This window comes from Palaemon carinicauda, chromosome 27 (assembly GCF_036898095.1).
Source record: "Palaemon carinicauda isolate YSFRI2023 chromosome 27, ASM3689809v2, whole genome shotgun sequence".
NCBI lineage: Eukaryota > Metazoa > Arthropoda > Malacostraca > Decapoda > Palaemonidae > Palaemon > Palaemon carinicauda.
Genome location: NC_090751.1, coordinates 35,194,404 through 35,208,134, shown reverse-complemented (window position 1 = coordinate 35,208,134; position 13,731 = coordinate 35,194,404). Strand labels below are relative to the sequence as shown.

General features: G+C 35.3%; 1 protein-coding gene across 1 annotated transcript in view; it reads right to left on the bottom strand.

Annotated features, from left to right (window-relative positions):
- Window positions 1-290: 290 nt before the first annotated feature.
- The window catches only part of arr (low-density lipoprotein receptor-related protein 6), a 77,776-nt gene continuing 64,335 nt past the window's right edge, over window positions 291-13,731 (bottom strand). Inside the window, exons 21-24 of the mRNA XM_068351024.1 lie at window positions 12,925-13,117; window positions 9,335-9,534; window positions 7,657-7,760; window positions 291-6,721 (exon numbers count right to left, since the gene is read on the bottom strand). Coding sequence (XP_068207125.1) covers window positions 5,718-6,721; window positions 7,657-7,760; window positions 9,335-9,534; window positions 12,925-13,117 — 1,501 coding nt within the window. The 3' untranslated portion in view covers window positions 291-5,717. The remainder of the gene's footprint in view (window positions 6,722-7,656; window positions 7,761-9,334; window positions 9,535-12,924; window positions 13,118-13,731) is intronic.

Sequence of the window (13,731 nt, the reverse complement as noted above, 5' to 3'; positions counted from 1 at the left end):
GGGAGACCTGAGTTGGGGGAGGGGGGTTAGGCTGAACAGCCCTTGGGTGCCATGGCATGAAGCCGCGGCCCTGCTGGAACCACATGGGTGCAGTCCACCCTCCAGGTTCATAAACATATAGGAACACAGATTTTAAATGAAATGTTCAGACCATACATATCAGGGTTTGTTTAAAATACAATCACTATAGCTCAACAAGATCAACTGAACTACTACTAACCAAAAACAACAAAATAAGTGGAAAAAAATGAACTTATTTTGAGGAAACTACTCCAAATAAAAACAAATGATTACTGATATAGTTTATTCCTTTGGCCTATCATATACTACATAACCATAGATGTCTATGGTTAGTAACACAAAAATACAGGAGGCATGAAGTAAGCAGCTCTTTTCAAATGTATGATAATTTTGTGACTGTATATATGAGGCACTGAGGTAGCTCTGGATTATTCTCATATATGTCAACAATAATGCCCACTTACTTCCATTAAAATTTATGCTCTTAACATGGAGCTGCCTAATCCATACTATTTGTCTTTGTCACATAAGAGCAAAAATCAAAAACTACGATAAAATATTGAGATGAATCACATTAACGCTGCAACTCTTACTCATCATATCAGTGACCTAAAGTACTCAAGATTCTACTTTCTAAACAATGATCACCTATTTCACATGAATACTTTTTGGGATAAAAGTGTATTTTACAAAAAACGTTTTTAAGAAACTAAATACCCTGACTGAGCAATGACATGATAAGTAGTACAGCACAGCAGGCAAGTCAGGATATATCATCAATATGATACAAAGTTAAAATATTTCTTTTCTTTGCATAAGTTGCCAAATCACAATCCAACAAAGGCCTCAAGTGATTGTCTTATGTGTGTCTAAAATTTCCTTTTGCGATTCACAATGCAATTAGTACCCTATGGCAATATACAAGTACCATTTTGGCTATTAAATTTAGTTGCAGAACCCAGTAAACGCAACTGGGTTTGTTATGTGGTTCACCTAAAGGTGTTTCCTTTGTTTGAAGTCAGCAACACTTCTTAATCCTCGTGGTCGAGAGTTAATTCCTGAGTTATTACTTCACGTTTTTCCTTCCAGACATACAATATATACAGTACTTCACATGCCACATCTAAACCAAGACCTCTTAACAATAGTGAATGCATAAAATTTCTATAATCAACATGCAAAAGAATAGTGTACATAAATTAAATATTATGGCACATTACAACTGTATAAAAATGCATAGAATTTTACATGACCCTATAAAATAAGGCATGACTACAAAATAAGGCATCTCCCACCATGGTATTTCATGGAGAACCTACCACTTCATTAAAAGGGCCAATGTTTCAAAGCTACGTAAGTAGATCACTCCAACTAAATGGATGATAAATTCAGCAATATACCCTAAAGTCTCAGCCTTGCCTTAAATGTTAAATACCAGTAATTTCATTTAAGTAGCTTCAGAGCATCATAACAGACATGTAAATATATTAACCTAAATCTAAACGATAATCATAAAATCACAACACACATGAAATGCTTAGGAGATTGTTTAGACATTTAAAGTTAAGAGAAAAGTTATTATATCATAACTTGCTTGACCACATTATTTACCTACAAATAAGCTTTCATTTGCCATGAAGACAAAAAAGAACCCTCTCTAAACTGGACAAAAAATACAAAAAAGTATTCAGGATATCAGTTATGCATGAAAGAGATAAACCAAAAAACAACAAATGGTAAATTTCTGAACCGATAGAGAACATGAAATTAGCTTTCAAGTAAATAACCAGTTACATTCTCACTTATATGGGACACAGAAATTTAAATTTACTATCTCGTCCACACTCAGATTCTGTTATCAATTTTCTTCACGCTTTTCAAATTTACTTTTAATTTTCCAAGTTTGATATAAATTTCAGAACTAATAAATGCTAACTTTGTTTATGCGCTAAAACTTCTTCCATCTAACCTATGTTATGCTATGAAAAGAGTCAACTACCCATAGCTATGAATATTTCCTTAAGTAGATTAAAGATAAAGCTAATATAAAACTAAAATCTTTTTTGAAACAAATATGACTCACTGCGAAAACTCATTATTGGCAGATTCGATTTCATTACCATAAAACCCTAAAATGTAACAGGAAATAAAACAGAAACTGTCTTTAGAGGCAATGAACTTCAATGAAAGAATGACTCTCCAATCAGGAATGTTCTTGAGATCTAAAGTTGATCAAGAAAAAGGGTATTCATGACCATGTTTACTACAATATAGCTGATGGCTGGATGTTGAAAGGAGGTGGTATGAGGAGTTGGACTACTGACAAAAAACTTCAAGAGAACAAAGTTGGCAAACACTGCTATAAAAAACACAGCAATAAGAGGCCCTACAGTAAATCGAAAGTGTATTGCATAGAAAGACAAAGTTGGCAAACACTGTGCTATAAAAAATAGCAATTTAAGGCCCTACAGTTAATCAGAAGTGTATTACAAAGAGAAGAGCATTAAGGGGCAAACACTGTGCTATAAAAAACAGCAATTAAAGGCCCTATTGTTAATCAGAAGTGTATTACAAAGATAAAAGAATTAAGGCAATAAAAATTAAATTTGATTACTGTACCAGAATTTCATTCAAAGATGGATAATATACAATTAAAAAAATCTCCAGATCTTACTTTAACATATAAGATAAATAACACTACAACATATGAAAGAAAATAAAAGTTAAAGATTCAAAAAACTTCAATTTGCAAGTTACTAAAAAAAAGAGAAATGGTATGGACAAATTTCCATGAGTAATATAAACATTGCTATGGATAAAGACATGGATACATGTGGTTATGCAAGTAACAAGCAGCATTTAGAAAGAAATGAAAAAGACTTAATGGTGCTGAGGAAGAGCAATTCAATAAATGTCATAAAACATTACAGTGTGTTGTGATCAAAATTAAAATTTTCTTCAGTTCTGAAAATTCACCTCAAAACTTTATGCTGTTTATATAAAAAATACTTGGATGTATAATAAACACAGGATTACAATTTCTATTCTGGATACATTATAGAAAATACTTAGTATCCTTCAAAAATTAAAAGGCCAACTCTAATTAAACAAGGTACATAAAGTACTGTATTGTGATCCAATGTAAAAAAAAAAAAAATAACTACCTAATTTAGTTATGCCTGTATCAATCATTCTAAATAATTATTACATTCAACAATAACAAATAATTGTGTAATGAAAAAAAAAAAAAAAAACTTGAGCTTAGAGCAATCAAAGCCTTAGCTACACCTTTCCAAGTATGAACTGGTGCCAATTGAAACCATACAGAACATGTCAAATTGATGTTTGCACAATTAAGTATAACATTGCAAAAAGGCAAACATCTTTTGTATCAACACTGATCATATCTACTCCATGAAAGTTAATTCTTAAAAGCTTTTCAATTTCAGAATTATTCATTCTTAGTAATAATACTGCACATGGAGCTCTTCACAATAAATGATTAAAAATATATTTGATACATTCTAAATACCTTGAAAACAGTGAATAACTGAAATATACTCTAAGGAGGTAGAATATGGGTTATGTAAGCAGCCTATTTTTTCATTATGTTGTGGTAAGCTATTCTTTTAGGGTAGACTAAATCCTGAAAATACAGATAATTCTAGAGTACTTTACTGAGAAAACATTAACTTCAATTTGTTTCAAAATGTATTCAAACAAAAAAAAATTCAAAATTTGGTATACCAGAAGCAAAACTGGCAGTGGTTTACCCAAAACGTGATTCTAGATACCTGTGGCCGTTCTCCCCCTTCTATAGTATAAATAAAAACTACCATATATAAAAAATTAAAACTACCATATATATATAAAAAAAACTACATCTATTATGAAAACTTCACATAACTGGAAAATAAGTACGATCAACTAGTTCGAGGTAAATTTTCAGACCACCAAATAGGGAATTACAAAGAAGCCAACAGTAGATTATAAACACTCAAGATGGAAAAAATATTTTCTGACTGACAAGACCATAGGTTGAAAGAAAATAAAAAATAGTTTGGCCCTAAGGATGACTTACATATACAGTACTGACCGATATGTAAAGGCCTAGCTACCGTGAATACTTTTAAAAGACTGCTCTATCATTAACATAATTCTGGCATCAAAAACATTCAGTCCTATAAAAAATTAAGACATTGGCCATTTGTTTCATAGAAAATCAATTTCTTGACCTTTCATTCCAGCTACCCTTTTGCATTTCATATATCTCATTCCGACAAACATTGTGCACAAGCCATCTAAACCTGCAAAATATATATAAAAAACACATACCTAATAGCATACAGTTATACAAAAATAGGATTAGACGAACCATAATGAACAATAGAAAACATTATCATTGGGTGATTTTATATTTGTAACAGCCTTAAATTAAAACTGAGGCCATTACAAATTTTAACTGATTTTTTTGACTAGGGTACATAAACAAAAATATGTTAAAATCTATTGGAAAAGGTAAAATTTACAAGCTACCTCATTATTATGGGCTTTGCAAAACAATTTCCTAGGATGACATTGTGTAAAACTAAAATCTAACTCTTCTTTATGCTTGAATATCTACATAGCAAAACCAATTACAGTCAAGCAATCTTCACAATGTCAATTTACAAAATATAAAAGTATCAATATGTTGTGCCAATGATGCTCGATTCAGGTATACAAAAAGACACCAATGAGATCCTAGGAGATTGAATTCAGGTATAATGGAATATAAAAAATAAAACAAGTGTTCATTGCACATGATTTACGTGGATGTGTGCTTCTTCATATGTGTGTACTGATGATGACTCATGTAAATTGACACCTAATAATCAATATCAAATATAAGCCGACACATCTGTTATGCGTGTAAATACGTATTCATTCACATACACATCACCTCTTACAAAAATTTAAGACACTTGTGGTGCTCTTATAAGTCATAACATGAGCAAAAAGGTTTACAGAAAATGTCACTGGACCATGGACATTCTGTAGTGGTTTACTTTTGTTATTGGTTGAGGCATCTCACTCTAACACAGACATGTTATTTTTGTCTCACAGACCAAGACTAAGTTTAGTCAAATGAAACACGAGCTTAGGCTCCAAGCTCCAACAATATTCCATAGAATGACCACAGTTCAGCAAAAGAGGACCATAGGGACTGATGAAAGGAATTCTAAGGGGAGGTAAAATTGACAGCTTAAAAAATTCTTTCTACTGACCAACAGTACAATGTTTAGACTAATTTCCCAAAATCAATTCACTAAATATTCAACCCCTCAAAAAATTCCCTACAACTTCAATTTTTTTTCTGAGCTTCGTCTTCTGACAGCTTGCACCTGAAATGAAACTAGTCCTGCAGAGTATCACATTTTCAAGGCAAGGAACAGTAAATCACCTAAATATACTGTATGTGTTTGTACTCTTATGTACTTATCAAAATAATGACAAAAAATGACAGTTTATGCTCCCTGACTCAGTCAATCAAACAGAGGGTTTGTTTTATGAAATCAAATAACACCCACTATTTGAAGGTAACAACTGCAAAAAATCAATGGACATCCAACATGTGATATAACAATATATAAACTGTAAAGCAAATTCCTACATATTTATTTACAATAAAAAATACTATAAGGAATCAATTAATGCTAGTCAGATGCTATAGGAGATGGGGGTGGAGGGCAAGGTGCACGTGTGCAATAGGAGCGCTCAGTGGATGGGGATGGAGGGCATGATGTCAGGTCACACATGTACGGCATTTGGGGCGTGGGTGGAGGGGGATGAGGATCAGAATCATAGTCTGTCATAGGTGGTGAGGAATAGTAAGTTGTAGAACCTGGAGTATAGCAATGCGCACCTCGGGGACTAACGGCTGAAGAATATACATCTGAATCACACACATCTGTGGAACATGGAGTGGGTGGAGGTGGCCTATTTCGTGTTTTATAATGACGATAGGAGTGAAGCGTGGAGGGGGTTGCATGATGAGAATTACAACAGCAATGAGGTTCCTGGCACCAGCCCATGTTTTCTGCGACAGGAGTAGGAGGGGGGTTCAAAGTTTCTCTTGGGTAATGTGTCATTGAGGAGGATGATGATGATGCCCCAGTAACAGGAGTAGGATCAAAGATCCTGCGACCACCTGCACCAGAATTGATTATTCCAACACATATGCCAGGATGTGCACCTGGCTGACCTACTATGGCCATTGAAGAGTGAGGTGCCTCTCCCCCATGTGGAGGTTCTCCTTGCACAGGGGAATAAGTTTTTCCCCACCGAGTAACTACCAACTGATACTGTCTTGCTTGCTGTGGTGGCTTTGGCTGAGTCTCCAACTCATGATCATCAAGGAGTGAAGGTCTTCGCCGATAATATACAACTAATGCAGCGACACATATCAAAACAACAACGGAAGCAACCACACCAACTATGTATGGAGCCTTGCTACCTGGATCATCTGGTGTTGGAGTAACAAGTGTAGAGCAAGTTACATCATTTGGATGATCTGGGCACAAACCCCCTCTTGCACAGTAGATAGCTGTCTCAACACAACGACCAGTAGACATGCACAGAACCTTCCCTCTTTCGCAACAGCCAACTTCATCACTCTCGTCATCACATTGTCTTTTTCCATCACATATCATTGGTTTATCTGAAAAAATATAATAATATACAGCTCTCTATATGGATAAGCATGTATTATAACACAATAAACAAACTTTTCAGCGATATAATATTATAACCAAGTATTACAAGATAGGTAAAACATCAAGTGAATAAAGTATGGGCAAGCAAACTTACAAGAGAGGACTGCAGTCATCAAAAAGGATGAAAATGTAAGAATAAGGACACGAGACTAGCTTGTAAAATGTAGCTACAGTACCGTATCTGGTAAAGTCTTGGTCTTAATATTCTAATACGGTATTATTAACTTTCTTCCATTCTATCAGTTTCTTTTTTGTATATGGTTCTATTAAGTGTGTCGACTGTACTTTGTAAATTATACATCTTGACAACTTGTTTAAATTTTACTTATAAATTTTTATATTACTCTCCTGCTTGGCTTTTATTTCTCCTGCCTTAAAATTTACTAATAATTTTGCTTCTTTCCTATATATAATCTTACACTAGTTTAATTTTACTTTATCAGTTTCCTCTAATTTTTCCATTTTTTTTTACAATTCAAAGCTCTGAGATCAAAGTTAGCTTTACTATTTGAAAAAATAATGCATCTTATAGACAGTACTTAACTATACTGTACAGCAAAAACATTTTACTAAGTAGAAAAGAACATATTTCTATTATCCTGTATTTGCTTTATAGCAGATGAAAAAAATTGAAAGCAACAAAATTCTTGAGGCATTGTGTGAAATGAATAGAAGTTGATGAAGTAAGAGCAGCTACATAGAAGTTATAACTATAAGTTGCAAATCTAGTTATAAACAATATTCTGTAAAATCAAATTATACAAACACCTTTTTGGAATAAGGAATCGTAGCCTTTGTGCTGAAGGGCTGGATCCTTCTTGACGACAAGTTCGGGTGAAAGAAACTGCATTTAATGGCAAAAATAAAAGACAAATCTTACCTACACACTGACCGTTGGAACACCGAAATTGTGAAGGGAGGCACATTTCATGACCACATTTCCACTCATCACTTTTATCTTCACATTCTGACTGACCATCACACCTGCAAAAACACAAACAGCTTTATTCTAATAAATATCTAAAATAGTTTTAAACATTGTCAGTGTTTTGTACCAAAGGACATCTCTGTTAACTCATCGGTGGCAGGTAGTTCACAGTTTCTTGGGAGGTAAGGTCCCCATGAAGGGAGAGATTTTTATGGTTGGAATTTAGCATTGTCTCCATGCTATTACATATTTCCTTAAAGAAATAAAACACCTTCCAACATTAAGTGAGCCTAAGGTGTGCAACGGATTAAGGTATTCATATGGAACCACCATGTGTGCTGTGATAAAAATCTAATTGGTATACTTTCTAACTATTGCATCTTTCAAACTTAGATAAAAAGATTCAACAGGGTTCTTCTTTACATATGAGCTAAAACCTTTACTGAAAGTAACAGGATTCTCACCTAGCAAATAGTACCCAGCCAAAGTAGTTTTTCTTAATAAACTCCCTTCCATCTAAAGGAAATTTAAGTCATTAAAACTATGTTAGTTATCATTCAAATTGACATATAAGAACTTGAATCCTTTTCTAAACATCACTTGGGTCAGAGGACTCCACTCATGGATATCCATAACAGCAGTTATGCCAAGATCTCAATAAAGGGTGTGATCATATACAGTAGTGTATACTTTTTTTTTTTCTTTTTTATCGGCATCGCTTTTTTCTTTGTACTTCTGGCCCCTTTCCTATGGTCTAGAAACCCAATCAACCAAATGCTTTAACTGCAAATAAATTCTTATGTCCAATCCTGAGTCTACATGACTTAGTGGTCTGGTAAAATTACTTCATAACTGAATTCATCATCTGAAAATCTCATTTCATTCTAAACACTTGTATTCCTTGTGTCAATCTAAATAATACAAGTGTACAAAAAAAATAGATTTAAAGCCATAACACTACATCCTATGCTTAAAAAGCAAAACTAAGAAAGGTGATCTTAAACCTACCATGTTGATGAATAAAGTAATGACCTCAAGTGACTCTACAGTACATATGTTACTACTAATAAATTACTTTTATAATCAAGATCACACTTAAAGAAGCAATGTCTGGACAGTATACTGCAAGTGTTGATTACCCACAGATGCCAGACTACCAGTAACAAGAGAAGACAAACTTCCTATATGCAGATGCTAATGCATCAACAATGAGAATGTTTTTCTTATATTTTCATCAAAGAAACTTAATGATTGACTAATATAAGATTATTGAACATTCTACTAAGCACCATCCCTTAAAACTCCATCAACTATCTTTAAAGCGAAGCTTATTCCACAAGCTCAAAAATCTTATATTGAATTTCTTCCTACTAAACTATTAAAATTGGCAGTTCTTAATTGATTAGACCTGAAAATAATGCAGTAAAAGTTCACGTACCAATAAAAAGTATACATAAAAGAACTACAGTATTCTAACACTCAATCAATATAAAATCTTTAAATTCCATACTGAAAGTGAATATCTTTAGATTTTCAGTATCTTGTGCTTAAATGAACTACAATAGTACTATATCGAGCATCAACAATTTTCCTCAAAACTTTTAAGATCAAATTGACAGCATATTCATACCTCCACTTCAGTGGAATGCAATCTACAGATCCTGAGTGACATCTAAATTCCTTTGGTTGACAACTAGGTGGATTAATGCAGGTCTTCAAGTCATCAGCTAAAGACTTCCCTTCTGGACATGCACACTGCTGATGTTGGTCCCTTTCAAGGCACAAGTGGCTACATTCACTCCCATTGTGGCAAGGATGCCCCAGCATTCTCTGATGATAAATAAAGGAGAAAATAGTTTTTATCTGGTCAATGATCTTTATACAGTGGAAAGTACATACGAAAAATCAGCAGTTTATAATAAGGTCCCACAGCTAGTGATCTGAAAACTGAAAAAACTCGCTATTTCTGAAACATATTCTGGAACAGTTTGTAATCTTGACTTTTATTCCAATTTTTGTCTATTGTTATCCAATTAATATATTTATACTAAATGCTTATAATTGATACAAAAAAGTAACACAAAATAACCATTAAATTCTCTGAATACAGTTTGCTGAATGACATTTTTAAAGTTAGGAGTTTTTAATGACATCAGAAGATGAAAAACAATGAAAAAAATGACAAATTCGGAGATAATTTGTATTTTTCCTAACCATACAAACCTTAGCTATTTACATTGGGTTTACTTTCGGCGTACCTGAAATTGACGAGCCAATAGATTTTAAAGAGGGTTAACTACCCCCGCGTTAGTTAGCGGGGGTAGGGGAAGGGGTAGCTTGCTACCCCTCCCCCCCTACACACCGGTGATTTGTCTCACTTCACTCAGAGGTAGGACTTGACTTGGGGGACAGGGCTGGTGGGCAAATATGTGTAAAAAGCTAAAGTTTGTATGGTTAGGAAAAATAAAAATTATCTCCGAATTTGTCATTTGTTCCGTAACCGAAATACAAACCACGCTATTTACATTGGGTGACTTACCCCTTAGGAAGGGTGGAAAGTCCCCAGCCTTACTGGCTTTGGCTTTACCCGGGGACTCCAACTCCAAGTGAGTAGCACTCGAGAAAAGGAGTCCCTGCACCTCACAAGTTCCCTGCTCCGCAAGGAACATGTGGCCTATGCAAGTTGTGTGGAGGAAAGAGCGTGACTCGTCCTAGGAGGTTGACCTTGAATCCTTTAGATAGGAATCTAGGCTAGGACGTTCCCAATACCACCTCGTCAGGGTATGGGGGACGCGGCAGTATTACAGCTAATACTCTAGAAACACAATGGAGCATGGTTTACCTGCAGAGGTTTGAGGTCAGCTATGCGGAGACCAGGATGCTGCTTTCCCCAAGAGAGGGGAGGATGAAGAAAGAAGTAAGGGCCGGACATACTCTTTCATTCACGCAGACTAAAACCGGGTAACAACGCCCTCAACTTACTGCTACTTGTCCATCAAGGAGCCTGAGGTTAGACCAGCTGTTGTGCAGCCACCACGGGGCCGATAGAAAATGTATCGAGGCTCCTGTGGGTCACGTCCTGCAGGTAATGGGCTGTGAAGGTCGTTTGATGCTTCCAGACCCCAGCTTGAAGCACCTGCATCACAGAGAAGTTTCTCTTGAAGGCCAGGGACGTAGCGATGCCCCTGACGTCGTGTGCCCTAGGACGACGTGTGGGCAAAGGGTGTGAGGATCGGTATCCACCGCCGACATGAAGGTACCGCAAGGGCGGCCGGCGATCCCAGGGCACTTGCGCATGATGAATACCAAAGGGCAAGGCCAACTTCCAAACACACAGCTGAGGAAAAGCAAAGAAAAAGATTAAGGCTGTCAACAACGAGGACGATAGACACACACGTCTGCACATCGTCCGAGCCAAAAGTGAAGTGAGACAAATCACCGGTGTGTGAGGGGGGAGGGGTAGCAAGCTACCCCTTCCCCTACCCCCGCTGACTAGCGCGGGGGTAGTTAACCCTCGTTAAAATCTATTGGCTTGTCAATTTCAGCTACGCCGAAAGTAAACCCAACGTAAATAGCATGGTTTGTATTTCGGTTACAGAACAAACACCTTGTAAGTTAAGATTCACCCAAAATCAGTAAAAAATCATTACAATAGTAATGCTGAATAGTTAACATTGTAAACCAGCCACTAGTTGAGATACAACTGCTAGTGTGTTATTGGATCCTTTGGCTGGCCAGACAGTACTACATTGGATACTTCCCAGGCTATGGCTGATTTTGTCTGTGCCTACACATACACTGAATAGTTTTACCTATTCTTTCCACATTCACCTCTGCCCTCCTACACCTGACAACATTGAGATACCAAACAATTCTTCTTTGCTCAAGGGCTTAACCACTGCAATGTAATTGTTCAGTGGCAACTTTCCTCTTGATAAGGGTAGAAAAGAGACTTTAGCTATGGTAAGCAGCCCTTCTAAGAGGAGGACACTCCAAAATCAAACCATCATGTAGTGCCATAGCCTCTGTACCATGGCTTTCCACTGTCTTGGATTAAAAGTTCTCTTGTTTGGGGCTACACTTGTGTATGCTGTTTTATCTTATTTCTCTTCCTCTTGTTTCTTTGAATTTTTATAGTTTATATGTGAAGGATATATCATAATGTTGTTACAGGTCTTGAAATATTTTTTTGATACTTTATTCTTCTCTTATAAGTTTATTTATTTCCTTGTTTCCTATCCTCACTGGGCTATTTTTCCTTGTTGGAGCCCTTGACCTTATAGTATCTTACTTTTCCAGCTAGGGTTACAGCCTAGCTTATAATAATAAACATAATAATAATAATAATAATATTTACATATGAGATACAGTATGTGACTTGCTAAAACAAATTAATAACTTATGAATAAAATTAGAAATTTTGACATTTGTGCCTATTTCCAATGTTGTTTTTATCAGAAGTTTTGTATAAATTAGGATTTAATATTTTTTTTAAAACTTATTTTCTTTCATGCAAATAACTGTTTTGAATAGAGTTGGGGAGGAGAGTTGTCAATTGATGGAAGAGAACTGGTTGTTTCTTAAGTCTAATCTATAAAGATAAAATAAATATTCAGTATAAACATATTTCATTGCTATTTTTCAAGGAAAGTACAGTATCTAATATTGTATACATAGACCATGCTTTCTTGATAGAAACATTTCCACATACTGTATAGCTGAATGGTATTATGCTAATTACTGTACAAAAATGGATAATTTGACTAAATGAATTGGACTTGCAAGCAGAATTCTCGCGCCACCCAGAGGCCATGATGATATCAAAAACAGTAAACAATTGGGCTAGGTATAAGAAAGGTCAGGGGTGTAAAATATTGAGTCTAAAAATGACATTGAGGCATCAACCAAACCTTGGTATATTGGGGTTCACTCGTTAGACAGTTGCTGGTTGGTAGCACATATGCATTGCCTAATGTAAAGCATAGGCTCTTGCTTACTCAGCATCCCATAAAAGGCTTGCTAAAAATGTACAGTACCATAATGTGTGGCTCCCTTACTAAATGGTAATTGTTAGTTTTGAGGCTTTCTAAATGTACAGTCCTTTACGGCTGGCCTACTAGATGGCAATTCCTAGTTTTGAAGGTTTTCTTACAAATTATAAAACAGAAGAAATTCTCTATCCCACTGCTAGACATGAGGTTGCAAGTTAGGGTCACAAACCTGCAATAAATTTGGTGTAACAGCAATGATGTCTGAGAGATGAGAGATTCTTCCTTGAACCTTTTCTCTCTCTTGCCCAGTATATTTATTCACTCTTTCTACTGAGGACAGTTCTTTATCCACCCAGTAAAGAAAATTTCCATGAACAGCTAATCCCACAGGCTCTCCAATGTGCTGATCAACAAGTGTCTTCCTGTAAAGGTTAAAGTTAACCCAATTACTGAAAATTTCATAAAGTACAATATATTACTATAATTATTCTCTTTTAAAAATTCAAACAAAGACAAATATTACATTCTACAGGACATACCGAATACATGAGTAACCTGTTTTATAGGATGCTACGAACAAGCAACTAAAAATTAATTTCTTCTATCATTATTAATCATTTTAGGTTACTTAACCTCAACAATGTTAGGCATCCAAAATAGTCCGTAGAGGGTCTATTGCACTTTCTACCTGAAAAGCAATCAGTCCCTCATTTTTATGATTGCCAAGGCCTTCTTGTTGGTCTCTGTCCAGTTACTTCCAGTATTACTAAATTTCTGCTTAACTTTTATCCAACCCTTCTCATCTTATGTCAAACCTACCAGTCTCTTTCATTCTTATTAAACCAATAAATCTTGCACATATATTGTGGACTGAAAAATCTCTTAAGCTTCAAATAAAACTTGCAAAATCTTCATACAAACTAAGCTTTCATTACATTCAAATACATGTCATGGTTAACCCTTTTTTGGGACTGCTATACATCAATAAACCATAATACTGTACATAATGTCCTTTCATTAGCAAACTTTTTACATT